This window comes from Staurois parvus, unplaced genomic scaffold, assembly GCF_062004578.1.
Source record: "Staurois parvus isolate SC_StPar_1 unplaced genomic scaffold, SC_StPar_1.0 ptg000235l, whole genome shotgun sequence".
Taxonomy (NCBI): domain Eukaryota; kingdom Metazoa; phylum Chordata; class Amphibia; order Anura; family Ranidae; genus Staurois; species Staurois parvus.
In genome coordinates this window covers 2,759,654-2,779,914 of record NW_028318031.1, presented here as the reverse complement: position 1 = coordinate 2,779,914, position 20,261 = coordinate 2,759,654, and the positions used below count along the sequence as shown (strand labels likewise).

Here is a 20,261-nt window from a genome sequence, read left to right as displayed (position 1 = left end):
TTTTTTCCCTCTGATTTTACTTGGTAATCTGGCCAGCAATACACCTCCTTTATTAGAGTGCCTACACTCTAGCTGAAGGAGCAACAGACACCTTTAGACATTAGCATTGTCAGTCCCGGGGGAGGGGAGTGTTAGATGTACTAGCAAATTTAGTTCCACTAAATAAATAAAGCTAAACTCCAGCTAACACTTTTTAGGCAGTTACAGTAACAGTTTTCTTCCTTTTGAGATAAAGGTTTTACATGAAAGCTGACTATTGTAAGCACCCCTGCCAATGTTAAATGGCTCTTTCTAAACCCTCTAATTGCTGCATCTGCAGGACAGATTGTTCTGTTGAAAAAAACAACAGACTTACTGGCAGGATCACCTGGCGAATATAGAAGAAAAAAAGCCTAAAAAGGATACTAATGCATCCATCACATCTAAGAATTGGTAATCTGCAATATAATAAATGTTTGCTTATGGATTTAATACTGCTTTAACCAGCAAATAATAAAATGATAGGGGGTCTGGTTAAAAATGTATACAGAAAAAAGTAAAAACAACAGTAAAACTCATTTAGCAGAGGATGCTAAACACAGTGGCACTTCAGAGTGCACCTACCCATGGCAATTCACTAAAGATTTCCAGTTTCTGTGTGGGTTTAAAGCTTACTGCTAATAATTAGAAAATTAGACGGAAGGTATTACAACATAAAAGAGAGAATTTATTCACTTTAGCTGCTTCAGATCAAATTAATTCTTTCAAGATAAAGAAATATCTTTAATTGTTATTACTGAAAAACTGAACTCTGGGCAAACTGCTAAATGCACTATTAAAATACACACATGGAAGTCATTTTACCTGAAAAAACACGTTTGTATTTCTGTCCACCCTACCCTAAGGACAGCATAGCCCTGCTGATGACCTCCTGACTTTTCTCTGCTGCACTTAAGCAACATGACTAAGTCACCTTCCCATCCTGGACATTATGTTCATTGCTAGCCTGTGTGCATGCAGAATACCTGATTGATCCTGTACTGTTTTTCCGTAACCCAGTCTGAATGCTCCTATACAGGAGATTATAAGAGGCTGAAATACAGTCAAATTCATGTATTTTACACTAGTTACATTTAAACATATAACTGCACTCATTGGTGTCTTTTTCATATCTATTTTGAGTTCAGCTCTAATAATGTCACATTTAATTGGAGAAAGTGGCAAAAAAGACCTAGTCATGGACTTATTGGTCCTTCTTATGGCTTCCTCAGCTGAACAAAAAATGTGTGTGTGTGTGTGTGTATATATATATATATATATACACACACTATATTGCCAAAAGTATTGGGATGCCTGTCTTTAGACGCACATGAACTGTAATGGCATCCCAGTCTTAGTCCGTAGGGTTCAATATTGAGTTGGCCCATCCTTTGCAGCTATGACAACTCTTCTGGGAAGGCTGTCCACAAGGTTTAGAAGTGTGTCTATGGGAATGTGTGACCATTATTCCAGATGCACATTTGTGAGGTCAAGCACTGATGTCGGACGAGAAGGCCTGGCTCGCAGTCTTCATTCTAATTCATTCCAAAGATGTTCTGTCAGGTTGAGATCAGGACTCTGCGCAGGCCAGTCAAGTTCCCCCACCCCAAACTCACTCATCCGTGTCTTTATGGACCTTGTGTACTAGTGTGCAGTCATGTTGGAACAGGAAGGGGCCATCCCCAAACTGTTCCCACAAAGTTGGGATCATGAAATTGCCAAAAATGTATTTTTAGAAATGTGATTCTTGTGAGCTACTATGGTGTATTACATTAGGTGAAATATATAAATAAAATCTACCAAATTTAATATATAATTGTGTTTGATATATGTGCAATATTTAAACTAATAAGCAAATAATTGAGTATATAAATAAATGAGTGGGTCGCCTACACTATACACATACTCATACCAGTGTGTCTAAACAAATCAAAAACCCATTGTGTCGCACTCCACTATCAGTACATTAAATATACATACAGTATATTAAATGAATTAATAAAATATATTGCAAACAAATAATATCAAGTGACTGAGTCCTAATAAATTTCCACGGCGTGATAATTGCAATCACACCAGTGCTGCATGCATATCTTCAACAAATCTGTGATCCTATGGTGTCTTCTAATGGTATATTACCAAACAAATATAGTCCACCAATTCATATATATTGTGCTCCTTCACCAGTTGTGCTCTCACCTGACATATATGACCAAACCGCTAAATGAGGTCATACAAGCTTGTGTCCCTTTAATTAGGCTCAGAGGTGGACAAATGGATAAATCCCAGATGGATGGATGGATGGATGAATGGAGTTTTCCCTTTTTCCCAGCAGGGGGTCTCGCCGTTTCCTAAAGATCTTTCTCTTGGAGGCGGATGGATGGAGTTATCTCTCTTATCACTAGGGGGTCTCTTGACTCTTTTCAAACCTTTTCCTCCATGTATATATATTCCATGTAATTAAAAAGAAAATATAGTGCCTTATCCTCTTTTTAAAAGACTTATTACATAAATGTAGTTCACTCACATAATATACAGATATAAACCGCTTTTTGTACAATTTTGAATGATCCTTAATATGTTTGCCACACTCCCATATACTTGCTGTGTGGTTGCCTTTAAGCGTCATGACGTCAGGGGAGGGGCTCTGATGTCACAACACTTAAAGTGAAAGAGATTCGTCACTCCAGAGAACATGTCTCCACTGCTCTAGAGTCCAGTGGTGGCGTGCTTTACACCACTGCTTCCGCCACTTTGCATTGCACTTAGTGATGTAAGGCTTGGGTGCAGCTGCTTGGCCATGGAAATCTATTCCATGAAGCTCTGTATGCACTGTTGTGCTAATCTGAAGGCCACACGAAATCTGGAGGTCTTTAGCTATGGACTCTCCAGACAGTTAGCAACTTCTGTGCAATGTACACTTATGCATGCGCTGACCCCGCTCTGTCATTTTACGTGGCCAACCACTTTGTGGCTGAGTTGCTGTTGTTCCCAGTTGCTTCCACTTTGTTATAATGCCACTAACAGTTGACCGTGGATCATTTAGTAGCAATAAAATTTCACAGATGGACTTATTGCACAGGTGGCAACCTATCATGGTACCACGCTTGAATTCACTGAGCTCCTGAGAGTGACCCATTCTTTCATAAATGTCTGAAAAAGCAGTCTCCATCCCTAGGTGCTTGATTTTATATAGCTGTGGCCATGGAGGTGATTGGAACACCTAAATCCAATGATTTGGAGAGGTGTGCCAATACTTTTGTCAATATAGTGTGTATATGTGTATATATATATATATATATATATACAGTATATAGTGTGTGTGTGTGCACAATGAGGGGGGGGATGTAATTTGTAGCATTACTTTTACAATTCATTATATGTGTTAATAGTTAATAATAAAGGCCACAGTGCCATGGACATAGGAGCAGTATGTGCATAGAAGAATAGCTAGTTGATATCCTTATACTCAACATGTTTCATGAAGCAACATTCACTTCTTCAGGAGATAGCAATACTCAAAAGTATATTCACCAACCAACATAATATAGTATGCAAAACCCCTCTCTGGTAAAAATTTAGTGCAATGAAAAAGCACTACCAGAAGAGACTTGTCCAGGACCTGTGGAAAGGGCAGGAACCCACTTAAAAGGGAACATACAACAGACGTCACACACTGGAGCACACCGAATAGAGTGGACAGCCTAATACAGACACTAGGTTCTGTGTATGGACCAAGGGAGCCAACAACCTGTGTTCACAGCCATCACCAAAAGAGGGAATGAGAGACAGAGATGCATTCCCTCTTTTGGTGATGGCTGTGAACATTTTTGGAAACTCATTTGAATATTACAATCTCTTGAAAAAGTGACTGTTGCTTCACAAAACGAGTTGAGTTTAAGAATATAAACTTTCTATTGTTATATGCATATAGACTATGTTATACCTACTACTTACTAAAAAAAATTACATACTACTTACCTCCTATCTTTGGATATACTTTATGTAATATTAACCCGATTTTAATCATGTACTTGTATAAAAACATCGATTTTGTTTTTTAGGAATGTACTGATTTGTTTTCTTGGTGCAGCTCTTTTAAAGTCCCTTGGGCGATTTTTGTATATTAGAGTTCTTAATAATAAACTTTTCTTTAAAGTGAAAGAATAGACAAGAACCTTTACAAGCATCATAATATGATTCTAAGAGAGATTTGTGTATCGGTAGATGTATTGTATGCTCATCTCTGTGTTATTGGCAGTAATATTAAAGTTTGAGCTCTGGTACACTTAGTATCTCTTGTCAAAATCAATAAAAGACCATTCATTTACACTATGTATCAGAGGTGACATCTGACACCTTTGCTGTGGCAATAATAGGGTAGTTATTGGTATCTGTCCAAGGGGAATTCAGGGGTGACTTAGAAAAAGACAAGGTGGCAAGGTCACTCTGGACTTTTATATTGTTCTTTCAGAGGTGAGAGTAATGTCAATTAAAAGAAGACTGAATTCTCCTTCTCAAATTCTATTTTTTTTTCTATTAAACTTTTTTTGTACCTTTTCTGCATGGCTTGTCTTACATTTACAATTCTATTTTCTTTTGTTTCCTTTATTTAGGCACACTTTATAACTTTTTTACTAGCAAGAATTTCATCTTACCTTATAAAACAGAATAGCCCTAGCTTTATTCTCCTGCGCCTGGTTCTATATCAGACTTGTTTGGATTCCGCTAGCTCATCTGAATTTCTTATTTCTCTGTCTTCCCCTGTATCCCCATTAATGCACTCAGCATTCACCTTCTCTCTCTGCCAACCTACATCTCTTGCTTTGACTTTCCAGCCCCCTCCTCAATCATTATTCCTCTCTGTTTCTTCTTCTTTCCTTATAATGTCATACAAAGCCCTGGGCACACTCACAGCTGACATGCCCCAACCTCTCCCAGACTGGACTCTATGCTTGGGACATTAAGCTAATGGTCATTGATCTGGTGAGAGTTTAGTGTGTTCTGAATGTCAATGTGTTGTGTTTGCAAAGTGATTGCTTGAGCAGACCAGCATTGTGATGTTCTCTGTACAAGGTTTGGATTCAATTTCACCTGCAAGAAACAGTATTAGAATATAACATTATTTTATGTATGAAAAGCTGAGTGTTTCTGAGTAGTATATGCAGACCTAAAAATACAAAAGCAATTTTCAGGAAAAGAATAATAGATAAACAGCTTTTGATAGTCAGTTCTTTTGCAGTGAGACAATGCTTTTATGATGGGGATATAATATAATACAAGCTACCCTTTTGACGTATAATAAGGATTGCTGGCTCAGGATGTGCTCAGGATAATACTTTCACTCTATACTTAGACCTCACTTTTTCATCCACTCTTCTGCATACGGAGCAGTCTGTACTGCGGTGAACAAAGGAGTTGTGTGACGAGTGCCCTAGAGGATGAGTTCATTAAAAGCCTCAAGATTACATAAGCTTCATTTCAATTACTAGGATTTAAAATGTAAAGAACAATCTGAGGATTAAACCTGCCAAATAGCTATCTGTAAGTGTGGAAGAAAATAAATCTTCAAGTAGAGCCTAAAATCCTCCGCCTCCTATCACCCCTGGTGAAAATGTAATTCCTTAGTTACTTATCATGCACTTCAACTTTATGATGGCTTTAACCTTGTAACTGACAGCGGGACACATTGACAATCATCTACTATAGAATTAGTTGTGTAATGTGCTGAATTTACATCTTTTAATGCTTCTTACTGTGATATTATTTCACAGGTACATTCAAATAATTAATACAGTAAGTGTTTGGTTATATCAGATGAAGCCAGCACAAACCCTTTTACCACATTTTTCTTTTCATAGTGTCCTTCACAATTACATGCTCTGGAGACTTGTTGTGGTACTGAGTGAACATCTCTCCACTCCTTTCCGAGATGCCCTTCATGAGTTGTCTAAAGAGATGGAGGGTTCAGAAAAGCAGCTAGAGCTGGTGAAAGTATGTCTTACTCAAGCCAATAAACATTTTGGAATGGCACTAGGGGCTCTCTTTGTAGAAGAGTATTTCTCCTCAAACAGCAAGGCAAAGGTAGGAAATTATACATGTTGTGCCAATATTAAGCATTATGGTACTTTATTTTAACACCAACTGCTATCAAATATTATAAATTATGAAGTTATTGTATTTGCTGACATCAGTATATAAATTGTTAGCAAACCAAGATATGATTAAATTACTATGCTATTTCATACAATTATCGACAATAATAATGTACAACCGTTGTACAGTCTTAATCCCCGTACACACGATGAGAATATTGCATCAATGATCCTCCGTTTTTTGGGGGGTTTTTTGCATGCAAGTCTCATATCAAAAGTGAAGACGTTACTAAGGTTATGAAAATTCTTGTATGACAGACAGAAAATTCTGAAGTGATGTAATGTATTTGTATTGTATTTTTGGATGAAAACTGTGCTGATTAAACAAAAATTGTACGATCTGGTATCACTCGAGAAAAATTTTCGTGTTTTGTTCCTTCAAATAATTTCAGATGAAAACTTTGTACTAACGATCAGATTATTGTATGATCCCTTCGAAAGTGGTATTTTTCATACGATTTTCATTTTGATCTTGTGTACTAGGCTTTATACACAGGACTATATTTCTGCAGAGAATTTTACCTTTTATAACAAGCAGACATTTAGTTAAATCTTCCTTTTCCTTTTCTCCTACCTTCCACCCTTAAAGCCCATTTAAAGTCACAAAAATAGACATTCAGATAGATAGATAAGGAAAAAGTCCATCCATAGTCTTACTTTCACTGTCCTGTAGGAATTGCAAAGTGTGTTTAAAGAGGAACTTCACTCTCTCAATCAACACTGATTATGTTTAATCCCTATGCTACTAGAATTAGTAAATTGATAGGGAAGTATATCATGTTTATTTGTTTTAACCTTTTTTATTACATTCAGTTACATCCTGGTTCTTATGCCTAAGCAAATGATGTCATACATCCAAGGAGTCTTCAGAATGGAAGAAGGGGCTTGCTAATCTAATCACACCTTCCTACCTGGCTGCCTGAGGTAAGGGCAGATGACTTCCAGGAAGTAAATCATCTGCCCTTACTAAAGATGGCCACAACCAGAAATGCTAGGGGCTGTTTTTCAAAGTGATTCCATAGCAAAAAAAAAGCATGGCAACATGGATGGAGGGGGGGTGTTTGCTTTAAATAGTGTAAATGAATTAAAAAAACATTTTTGGTTTGTGGTGCTCAGTTGCAGTGAAGTTCCACTTGTATCACTTCCCTACCAGACAAATTCTGACACTTCTCATAAACAATCTACATTTTTTTGCTAGAAAACTTTGATCCCCCAACATTAAACATATTTTACCAAAGAGAATAGAATAATGGGTGTTCCAATTTTTTTATGTCACACAGGATTTGCACAGTGTTTTTTTTTTTAAATACACTTTAATACATTTTACTGCACATAAACACGATATAATACCCAATTTTTGGTAAAATGTAAAAGATGATGTTACGCCAAGTAAATAGATACTTAACATGCTACACACTAAACTACAGTACTTACAATTCTCTATAGGCAATCCTTTAAACACCTTTACAGGTTACCAGTTTAGAGTTATGCAGTAGGTCTGGCACTAGAATTATTGCTCTTGCACTAACGTGACGGTACCTCACAAGTGTGGTACAATCAACATTTACATATGCATATCGGGCTTGTGTATGCCTTTGCATTTGTGTATAAGCACAGGGGGACAGGGGCGCTTTAAATGTCTTTTTTAATTTGTTATCTAAAACTTTTTTTTTTAAACTGTCTTTTTTTGGTATTAACTTTATTGCTATCACAAGAGATCAGCAACATCCCATGTGACAGCATGGGCTGTGAAAGGTCCTCTTTATAGAGATATCTGGGGTCTCTTAGACTCCATTGCAGCTGATCAGAGAGATCTGGGGTCCCCTCTGGCCTCCAGCCTGATCTGTGTCTTATCAGCTGCTTTCCTGGCCTCTACTGGCCAGGTAAACAAAGCTGAAACTGGAAGTGGTGAAATCCTCACAATTTCCAGTTTCCAGGGACTCGGAGATGGAGGAACAACATGAGTTCCTCTCTCTTTCTCTGTGTAGTGCCACCTTTGCCACCATTTGCAGCACTCCCGGGCTCCGCAATCAGATGGGAGAGCGCGGGAAAGGTGGTTGCAGGAGGGGGAAGACCACCTTCCACCTCCCGCAGAAGTGATCGAGTGACTATTCAGCCACTCAAACCCCTTCTGCTTAGAAGGAAATCATTAGCTGTAAATTTTAATACTGGGATGATGCCTGTAGCTGAAGACATCATCCAGGTATATACACCTCAACCCAAGGATGTGCATTGCCGTCCTACGGCTGAGAAGTGGTTTAATCTGATTGTACAGTCCAGTAGGCGGCTATGTTGACACAATGCATGTTAGGCATCATGTAGGTGTGATCCCAGCCTAATTGACCTGGACAGACCCAACCCCTCTTTTCCTGAAGGTCAAGTGTGCGTAAGCACATGTGATGAAGAGCGTGACCACTGCTCAGCTAAGTCAACAAAGAATGCTGAAGTGGGAGACCAGAAAGAATGTTTCCTTTACCAGAAAAGGCTATTTCCAAATGAAACTGTATTAAAAATTATAGCATACTTTGCATCAGGAATACAAAGAGAAAAAATGATGTAAACATTTTTTCTGGTCTTTAATGTCACTATCGAGCTGTACTTTAACACAGTCTGTAATCTAAATCTCTAAATCCTAAATTTTAGTCATAACACAAACATTTAATCTCCTACCTTATGACCCTGACACAAACCTAACCTAGCTAATCCCAAAAACCAAACTGCCTCCTTCAGCAGAAGGTTTGCCAAATCTGGGTATGAATTGGTACTGACTGGGAGATACCAATCCCACATAAGGATCTAAAGGTGTAAGTTTCTTTCACTGACAACTACTTCTTATTTTCTGTTCAACCATTGTGCTACAGCTCTTACACAATATTAATTGTTTTTTCTGTGCTCTCTCCAGGTACAACAACTTGTTGAGGATATCAAACATATACTCGATCACAGGTTAGATGAATTAGACTGGATGGACAAAGAGACCAAAGAAGCTGCAAGAACCAAGGTGAACTAATTCCTAAATTGAACCGTCTCAGTATTTATTCTGAAAATGTTTGTATGAGCTCAGAGAATCACGCTTCCTTAGCTACAATGTATAACCAATATTTGTATATTAAAATCCCAATGTTATTTGCATTCTGTATTAGTATTATGGGGCTTGTGTACATTGACTTTGAAAATAGAAGCACATAAAAACCTAAGCTGTGACATCCTAAAGCATGTGTTTTTTAAAAACATGGCACATATTTAGATTGATTTGATGATGTGTTTAAAATACAACTGAAAAGAATTGATCTTTTATTTACCAAATTATTGTTCTTATGACTATTAGCTATAATGAATTAGTGAAAGAATGTAAGCATTACTGTGATTCAAATGCATTTCAGATGTATCCTACTGGCTCCAATGTAGTTAAAATAGGTAGAGTCTGAGTTCAGTAAGACCTAGTGAAACTCAAAAGCAGAAAAAAACAAACATTGTTCATGCGCTATTGTTTTTCTTTAATAATGGCACCCATGCATTCAAGGAGATTTTAATAGGACTTATCAATGCCCGTATACATGAGCTCAGAGAAGGCTAAATATATTTAGCCTTATTCTTAGCAGGGAGAATTCATAGGATGAAAGTCTTCATGGTGAGCTGTACTCAAGATCTGTGACATAAATAGTTAAACATGGATAAATAATTAAAAAATTCCAGCAACAAATGATTTGTACACAGTGGATTATATGGTGCTAAAGACAATTTAATCAGCAGTTCAAAGTGAGCAGTACACAAGTGATTAATTCAGTTTAAAGTCCCTAACTCAACCTGCTTTATTAATGCATACATAAATTTCTCAGGCCTGTATTGGGGGTGCTGTCTGTTTAATATAGGTGTACTGCAGTATTTTTGGCTTAACTACCTTCTAACAGCAGTTATTTCAGTCTTTTAAAGAGCAGTCCCATTGGATTAAGCTGTTATTCAGTTCTGGATAATTGTGTTGATAAAGAGCTTTGCAGCCTCTTGTAATTTTAATTCTGGGTTATACTTTTCATTTAGAAGGAAATCTAATTTTCCAGTGCTGGCATGTTTCTATGGCCATGATAATGTCTAAAGCTTTCAATTTGGCTAGGTTCACTACCAAACTTAAAACAATTGAATAATAGGATAATAAAATGAGAAGATCAGCGATGCTGATAAAAGTCTGCTTTAAAGATACACTATATTGCCAAAAGTATTGGGTCGCCTGCCTTTACATGCACATGAACTTTAATCCATCAGGTTCAATATTGAGTTGGCCCATCCTTTGCAGCTATAACAGCTTCAACTCTTCTAGGAAGGTTGTCCACAAGGTTTAGGAGTATATCTATGGGAATGTTTGACCATTCTTACAGAAATACATTTATGAGGTCAGACTCTGATGTCAGATGAGAAGGCCTGGCTCGCAGTCACTGCTCTAATTCATCCCAAAAGTGTTCTATCGGGTTAAGGTGCAGGCCAGTCAAGTTCCTCCACCCCAAACTCACTCATCCATGTCTTTATGGACCTTGCTTTGTGCACTGGTGTGCAGTCATGTTGGCACAGGAAGGGGCCATCCCCAAAATGTTCCCACAAAGTTGGGAGCATGAAATTGTCTAAAATGTCTTGATATGCTGACACCTTAAGAGTTCCCTTCCTTGGAACTAAGGGACCAAGCCCAGCACCTGAAAAACACAACACACCATAATCCCCCCTCCACCAAACTTTACACTTGACACAATGCAGTCAGGCAAGTACCATTCTCCTGGCAACCATCAAACCCAGATACGTCCATCGGATTGCCAGACAGAGAAGCATGATTCATCACTCCAGAGAACACGTCTCCACTGCTCTAGAGTCCAGTAGCAGCGTGCTTTACACCACTGCAGCCGACGCTTTGCATTGCACTTGGTGATGTAAGGCTTGGATGCAGCTGCTCGGCCATGGAAATCCATTCCATGAAGCTCTCTACACACTGTTGTGCTAATCTGAAGGCCACATGAAGTTTGGAGGTCTTTAGCTATTGACTCTGCAGACAGTTGGCAACTCCTGCGAACTGTGCGCTTAAGCATGCACTGACCCTGCTCTATCATTTTACGTGGCCTACCACTTTGTGGCCAAGTTGCTGTTGTTCCCAGTTCCTTCCACTTTGTTATAATACCACTAATAGTTGACTGTGGCATATTTAGTAGCAAGGAAATTTCATGGATGGACTTATTCCACAGGTGGCAATTTATCATATCACGGTACCACACTTCAACTCACAGACCTCCTGAGAGTGACCCATTCTTTCACAAATGTTTGTAGAAGCAGTCTGCATGCCTAGGCGCTTGATTTTATACACCTGTGGCCATGGAGGTGATTGAAACACCTGAGTCCAATGATTTGGAGGGGTGTCCCAATTCTTTTGGCAATATAGTGTATATTTAGCAAATGTGGACTTGCAAAGTACTGTATGTTTGGAAAAAGGGCATCTCACATTATTTACTGTGTTAACCTGGAAAGCCATATAATCAAAAAACAAAAAAAATTGTATCGCGCTGAAAGGATTGTTAATTTCTAAAATTGACCCAATTAATCAGAAGGTTTAATAGTTTCTCATTGTATGGCACCCACTACAAGAGCATGACATGCCAAGCAACATTTTTAATGGTGCTCATTGAAATTAATGGTATTGCACTTCCAGTGCATAGGGGGTTATTTACTAAAACTGCATGGTGCAAAATCTGGTGCAGCTTCTAGGTTTTATTGTCAAAGCTTGATTGAACAAGCTGAAGTTAGAAGCTGATTGGCTACCATGAGTGCACCAGTTTTAGTAAATATTCCCCATTGTATCAAGTCCCTCCCTCAGCATTCAACCCATTCTACAACCAGTTCCGGTTGCCTATATATATATTTTTTTTTTCCAATAATAAACCTTTATCAGCACCACTTTAAAAAATGCAGACAATAAAGAAGCTAAACATACGTAGAAGCACTCTGTTTAAAAGTGTCAACACACAAGGTCACGCATTAAATACTTCAAGAAGATGGGCACTCATAGGTATGAATGCATCCTTCAGGAAGAAATCATACAGAATTTCTTAATATGAAAAATGTAGCTTGTACCTTTGTGGTAAAAGTTCACAAGGGTTATTTAAAAGGGCCAAATACAATAAGTCATAATAATTTTGTTTCCTGTAGTCAGATAAGAAAATAATATTTCTAATTGGTTGTCAAGGATTACTGTACTTTGAACACCATTATTGCTATTTGAGTTGTCTTGTTGACTTAGCTTGAATGTGAACTCAAGAGCAAGATAGAGGCCAATAAACCATCAAGCAATTAAAGGAACCTATTAACACCAATGCCATTACTGACTCATATTTTTCCTTACTTGTGTTACTGACCTGAAAGAAATATGTGACTATCATGCGTTGGGTTACCTTTATATGCATATGTTTGTTACATGTCAGTGATATGCTCAGTGGTAAAAAAAGGAAAAAATGACAGCCCCCAATGATACACCATCTAAATCAAGTCAGACACTCTTGGCTTCCATAGTTCTTTCCTGACAAAACTCCTCTAAATTTATCTTCTAAGAGAAATGCAGAGGCTACAGTTGCTGACCTTCTTGAGAAAAGGCTAGTTAAATGACTTTTAGGCACATTTTTTTAGTCACTGACTATGAACAAGTAGGCAGATCACGTAAGCTAGAGAAAAGTCTATTTCTGCATTTCAATTCAGGGTCAGTAATTTAAGCAACGAAGAGAGAAAGTCAGCATTGTAGCCAGGCAACAAGCATTGGAAAAAGGAGAGCTCATCGTTGGCATCTTATATGTTTCTTCCTTATCCCGGTAAAGGGTAGTCAGCATAAAATGGCATATTCTCGGACCATGAACTGATCTTCCCAAAGGCTGGTAACAAACTAAGTATTCCACATTGGGGTATAAAAATGAGACAGCTTCATCAATGGGTTAATTTTGTGATGTGATAGTACACGGTACATATGCAAAAATGTTAATAAATATTTTTCTTATAATGAACATACACATTTTAGGATTGAATGTACCTCTGAAGATTTTGACAAAAAAAAGGTCACAGGCTGTAGTTCTTTCAAATAAAATCACCCAAACAGGGCTGGGACAAGGGGTGGGCAGAAGGGACGGCTGCCCTGGGCACAATGGTTTACTATAAGGATGGGGGCACCTTCCTTCTGTTGCAAGACTGCCAGGAGCAGTGATAGCGACAGTGATCTTGGTGATTTTGACAAGCGAGAGATTGCTAGGCATAGGATACCCTAAGCTTGTACATCATAATTGGAAGGGGAGGTACGCAGTTTGGCATCTGGGCGCTAGATGACCTTGTCTCGGCACTGCATGCAACTGTCAGAGTGACAAGGCTGTGCTCCATATACTGGCTGGTAACATTATTGTACTGATGCCAAGTCATTATGAGGTGGCATGTCAGTCAACACATATACCACAATTAAATGTATTCCTATTGTACTTTATTAGAGCTAAAAATTGTAGGAGCATATTGGAAAACTGCCTGTGGGTTGCTTTGATTAAAGTGTTCTGCACTTTATTTTTACTGTAAAAAAAATAGGACATACCAGGTAATGCAATTTATCAGGAAACTAAAGTCTTGTTTGCTGAGAGTTTGTGACTAGAATGCCTTTTATTTTGTGACGCAACTTGGCAAAAACATTTCTAGTATACATGTACTGTATATTAGTGCAGTAGTACAGATGCCTTGTGGTACCTGCAAGTACCTATGTTAGTCTTCATATTGATCCTTGTGTCCTGTGGAGCCCCGAGGGATCCTAGGCCCAGGCTGTGTAAGTTGAGATTAGGCTCCACCCCAAAGAATCTAAACCTCCTGTCATTTTACAAATACCAAAACCTCTACTGCCCTCCACCGTTGATTTGACAGTTCAAATAAATGTGAGAAATAGGGTAGACCTTAATCTCAGTTTGGGTAGAATTCAATGCCTTCTATACTGCCTATACCTCTATAATTAAATGCTGTAGATTGATTGATTATGCAGGATCTACATAGTTTTTGGTAAATCTAAAGATCTACTATCAGTACAGAAATTGTATAATCAGAATGTAATGTGTGCAGCCAGCTTAACATACACTATATGCTTACATCCATCACAAGGTGCTGAATTTCTGCATGCTTTTTGCCAGAGAAACATGACTAGGTTAGCTTTGTTTTGACTCTACATTTATTTACCATACTTATTTCTCTTGACAGTTAAAACACATGATGGTGATGATTGGGTACCCAGATTTTCTGTTGAAGCCAGAAGCCATGGATAAAGAGTATGAAGTGAGTGTAATTACTTACAATTTGCACTTAAGAGTGTTTGGTAAAACTTTACAGGGACATATAAAAGAAACATGACTGCTACCGTTGCTGCATTATTTTTAAAAGAACACTCTTATGACAGATATTGGGGGAAATTTATCATTGATACTGCACTAAAAGGTCACCGTATTGGTGAATGCGGTGCAAAAATGTGTGCAAATGTTTCTAAATTTGCAAAATTGGCTTAAATGCCATAATCAATTTGTTGCGAAGTACAAAATGGTACAAATGTGCCTGTTCCAACAATCTTTACTTCCCAATAGAATGCAGCCAGAGGAGTGATGAAATATGGCTGGACCTTTAACAAAAAGTATTACATTTGAAGTGATAAATTTTCAAGGTTGGCAAACTGATCTCTTTTCACACCCTACAAGCTCGCTATAAATTCACAAACAATATGCTTTTTTATTATTACCAGTTGCTGCATGCAGTAAAGGCACAGGGACCAGGTGTAGAGTGGGCCGTATCCCCCTCCCCTATCTTTAATTATATGCAATTAGATTCTTCCACTAAGGATTTTATCTTTCAGTGCTATACCTTACTGTTGAATACTTACCTAGAGGGTTAACCGTGCAAGGCTGGTAAAATCTGGAAGAACGTAGGGGTACAAAAAGAGGAACAATGGCAGTTAAAGTAATGCAGTGCCGTATAGCAAAAAATGGTCTGGTCAGGGGGGAGTAAATCTTCCGAAGGTCAATTGGATATAAATTACTTTTTTAAAAAAAATACATTATGCTTTAATATTTTTCAACATTTATAATACAAATCATAGTATATGGCAAAAGTGACATTAACAGGGGTTGGAAAAAAACCTTAACAGTGCCAGGGGTATTTACAACAGTCACGTTTTATTCACTTGGTTTTTTTTTTCATGTTGCTGCAGCTGTAACTTTCATCATACATATTACCATATACAATTATGAGAATACAGTTGCATGTACACCCGTAATAATGGTGTAACAATGGAACATCCAAGGACGTCTTTTATTATTCCTGCTTTTTTTTTTCACGGCACTGACCTGGAACAAGTATACAGCTCAGAAGACTTGACTATACTGGATGCTAGCTTCACAGCCTGCTTCTTTTCAGTGCTATTACCTCCTTTACATGAACCCCCCATAACCTAAATGCACTTCTTTAAATGTGTCCAAATGTCTATTTTCTAAGGGCTATGGGGTAAATTACTTTTTGTTCTGTTATCAGCATGGTCACCATTGCTACAGTGTGTTGGACCAGACATTGCAATCCAATAGAACAAAAATTTTGAAATATTTTATAATTCTTTCTCTGGGGTACAGCATAGCACCACAATCTAGAAACAACAGGATCATCAGTAGTTTGGGCCATAGAGACAGGAGGCTGAAAATACCTTATAATGCAAACAGATAAGAACATTCTTGTTTCTATCAGCTTTGGCTCAATGCTGAATGGTGTAGGCTATCACTCACACCTTCATTGTGGCCTCTTGTCTCTAGTTGGCTCTGTGCTGTAGACATTGGACGCTCTTCTATCCTTAATGTTCGACTCCTTGTGTGTACTATCATCCTAACTGTTCCACTTCTTCAGTGTGGCCCCTACTCTCACCTGGTTCTAAGCTCCAGACTATGCAGTCTCCATGATCTCAGTAATCTCGCTTCATCACCCCTAAGGCTCAAGGGGCTAGGAAGTTGTGTTTCACATGGAGAAATCTGAAGCTACTTCAGTGTACAAGAGAAATGTCAGGGTGTTTAGCGTGTCCTCTGAGATGGTGTGTAGAACAGAGAGTGTGAAAGTGAGAAAGAGAGGGCAGTGTTAGCTGAGTGCATGTTTGTCCTGGTGCCAGTTTACTAATACTGATCATCTACATTAAAGCAACAATGTTAACTAGAAAAGCTACAATTTCTGGGGAAATTGTGTGAAGTGTTCTTGCCTCCACCAGTAGTCTACAACTCACACTCTAGCTTTTGTCACTCTGCTGGCTGCTCACACACCTATGGCAACTCCCTCTACAGCAAGGGCAGAAAAGAGCATTTAAAAACAAACTGCTCCAACTTGCTCACTTCACTGGCGGTTGCCATCTTCAAATGGTTGTAGTTTAAAACTATAAATCCTACACCGAAGAGCTTTATATTGTGAGAATCACAAGACCCAGACCTACATTTTAGTTTCTGAAATATTAAAAATGAAGGCACAGTCACAGTTTAGAAATTGCCCTTCAAATTTGAGGTGGCTACAGTGGAGTTTCAATGAATGTCAATGGGCGGCGTGAGTTGCAAACAAATGGTTATATTGTGAAAACTATCAGGACTATGGCTTAGCTGTGGACATTTTGTAGTGGCAGCAGGGATAGCTGAACGTTTTGATATAAGATTTGTGTAGGTGGGCTTAAAAATGAGGGAGTGAAGGCAGTTTAGAAATCATGTCCTGATTTTTCAGCTCACACTCTAGCTTTTGTCAGCTCCCACTCTAGTTTTGAACATTCCGCCATTCATTCCTATAGGACCAATTTCAGCACAAAAACGCTGATATTTCGTGAACCATTCGGCGAAACGTTCCACAAAGTAATAGCACACCAATCGGGAACAATCCGCACGTTTCGGTATATTACTGTCTATGTAGTGTAAAAACTGTGGGAGGAGTTAGGGTGGTAAATTTGGCTATAATAATAAGAATATATATGTGAGATAACAGTAAGTGGTCTTGCCATGCAAGAACACTTAATAAAAGTGTGAAGACAAAAGTACTTACCTCACCCACAATTGAACGCCAGAAAGAAATGTTGACTTAAAGTCTTCATAAATTTACACCATGGCATTGAAAGAGTTGATAGGAGGATTCACTGAGCAGGGCAGCAACAATGGAGAGATACTATAAGTAATCACTTTCTTCTTTGCAGAGAGATCTTTCATTTGCCCTTTTTATTTTAGCAAAAGAGTCACTTTAAACAGCCCAGACAACAATTGTTTGATATACTGTAGCTGGCATTGGCTGGCTCAGATGATGATCTATCCTCCTTGGTTGCAAAGAGATGCAAAATGGCAAACAGCTATTGAGGACATTCCAAACAGACAGATAAGAAATCTTGTCCCATTCCCTAGACAGCGCTGTGCCTGTAGATACGTTGCTCTAATCAGGTAGATATCAGGTAGATCACTCTAACATATTTACCAACCGATCAGTGTCTGCTGCCCCTCTCTGCCAATCCCTTCATTGTCTTCCACTAACCCAACGTATAACATTCAAAATATTAACCACAGTATACAAAGCCACCCACAACACTCCGCTCAAGGCATTTTGCTCTCTATCTCCCTCGTCACCTCCAGGACTTCTCCAGAGCCTCTCCTATCCTCTGGAACTTCCTACCACAGTATATCTGGTCAGCCACCACCCTGTCTGCCCTTAGGCAATCTTTGAAAACTACCTTATTCAGGGAAGCCTACCCTACCTCCACTTAAGAACTGTACTTAAATCACCTCCACCAGAACATCGCCTACAGCTATCACCTTTAGTACTACCTCCCCCTTCCTTTAGATTGTAAGCTCCATGAGCAAGGCCCTCCTATTCCTTCTGTACTGAAATGTATTGTAAATGTACTGTCTTACCTTATATTGTAAAGTGCTACGCAATCTGTTGGCGCTATATAAATCCTGTATAATAATAACATCACCTTATGTCTACAAGCCCCTTTAGAACAACGTAAGAAGCTTAAGTCTTTGGAACTAAACTTGGGTTCACATTCGCAAACATGAAATAAAGTAAATAAATTCATAATACAGTTGTTCTGGTTGGTTGCATGACTCACCTCCTTATTCTTCTTCTAGTTTGATGTTCACGAAAAGACATATTTCCAGAATATCCTAAACAGTATAAGGTTCAGCATCAAACAATCAGTAAAGAAGATCCGTCAAGAAGTTGATAAATCTGCGTATGTATAAAGTTTTGGACTTGTTGTAGGTTTGGCCCTTTTGGCTTTTGCAATTGTAAAAGGGTTTTGCCATTTTCATTAGGACAGTGGGAAAGCACCTTTTACCATAACGCCAAATTTGGCTTATGTTTTTTTACTGTAGTTTGTTTTTCCTGTAACTGAAGCTTACACCCTATTCAATATTTTCTTTTCTTAGGTTCTAATACTTAAAGTGCAATAGCCCATAGCAACCAGTCAGAATTCTCAGGCTAACGTCAAACTGGTGTATGGGTTCTTATTGGTAGTTATGGGTTACTGCACTTAAATATAATAACTTCTCACTGTGTAAGGAAGTTATTTTATTCAAACTAAGTGTAACATGTGATGCATTAAAGGCAATGATCCTGTGGGACACCACATAACTAATTTTAAACTGTGTTTTCACAGTTTATAGGGTGCCATGAATTTTGAGCAGCCCTGCACATAGTTACATTTGTGTATGATACAGCAAATAAAAGATCTTGCATTGATGTTAGTTTATTATACTTAACAGGTGGTTGCTTCCTCCTCAAGCCTTGAATGCCTACTATCTTCCTAACAAAAACCAAATGGGTGAGCCTTCAGTACTCAGCTGATTACTACCTTTTACACACTGTTTAAACTGAATGCTTTATATTAGAAGGATTCTAAGCGTCTCTTTTTTAACTCTCAGTATTTCCAGCTGGGATCCTGCAACCCACACTCTACGATCCAGATTTCCCACAGTAAGTGAGTCTTTGGGGGATCCAAAATTCAAAATAAACATAATACAAAAAGTGCAGCATTAAAAAGTGTACATTCAATTGGCTTTTCATTAAACTGAAGGCCCAACAGTTCTGGTAAGGGTTTACTTAGCTGTGGTTGCCAGACGTATCCTGGAGTGTCACTCTCTCTTCAGTCCTGTTGGAAAAATGGGTCTTTTCTTCTTCTCTGATGGTTGGGAACACATCCATCATCACCATTTGTTGGTGTGGACATTTATTTGATCACGGTGGATTTTCACTATTTTGAATGTACACTTTTTAGCGCAGCAATTTTTGTATTATGTTTATTGTGGTTTGGTACCTTTCACCTGTGCCAGCTGCTTATGTTTTTTCTTCAAACATTGGGTTTGATCCAAATTCAAAGCCTAATATGATCCATACATGTAGTGTTTAGAACATTACAGCAACATTTTCAGCAGTTCTCATTTCCATAAAAATATCTTTTCTCAACATAACAGATATGTAAAGAGTTTCCGAAGGGGTGATTGTAAATGCATTAGTATAATAAAATAGAGATGGATAGTAAAACCATGCAGGCATCATGCCCTTGTTGCACTTTTGTAGCATGAAAATATATTGTATATGTATAGACAGTATTGAATACATGGCTTGTAAGGAAGAGGCATCACTACATATACTGTACATTACATTTTAGAAAGATTAGCATTTTGAAGTAAAGACTACTACCAAGTGGTCGTAAATGGTATTGCCACTTTATATGGAATAATACTTTTGGTTTTGTAGCTCCAAGCAATTTTAAAACCCTCATAAAGATGTCGGTGAGTTGTATAGGTTTATGGCAAAGTATGATTTAACACTTAATAATATGTGTAAAGAGAAAATACTTGCTGGTAGGATCCTAGAATACTGGTTTTCAAGTCAAAGGGTTGTAAGTAAATATTCGTACTCTTTGTTGGAGAGTTTGAATGGGTAGGAATATAATTTGTGATAAAGACAGCTAATTTTTCCATTGTCCAGGCTTCACAGCCAACAAATGTTCACTCTAGTGCAGTCTTTCTTAACATTAGTTTGAGTTGTAGGTATAATAAC

At 38.2% G+C, this 20,261-nt stretch overlaps 1 protein-coding gene across 2 annotated transcripts in view; it reads left to right on the top strand.

Moving 5' to 3' along the window:
- Positions 1 to 20,261, top strand: part of ECEL1 (endothelin converting enzyme like 1) — a 144,504-nt gene that overhangs the window by 98,846 nt on the left and 25,397 nt on the right. For both annotated transcript variants that reach the window (XM_089680092.1, XM_089680093.1), the window contains 6 exons: positions 5,880 to 6,102; positions 9,076 to 9,174; positions 14,412 to 14,486; positions 18,326 to 18,429; positions 18,962 to 19,020; positions 19,121 to 19,172. In XM_089680092.1, coding sequence (XP_089536218.1) covers positions 5,880 to 6,102; positions 9,076 to 9,174; positions 14,412 to 14,486; positions 18,326 to 18,429; positions 18,962 to 19,020; positions 19,121 to 19,172 — 612 coding nt within the window. The remainder of the gene's footprint in view (positions 1 to 5,879; positions 6,103 to 9,075; positions 9,175 to 14,411; positions 14,487 to 18,325; positions 18,430 to 18,961; positions 19,021 to 19,120; positions 19,173 to 20,261) is intronic.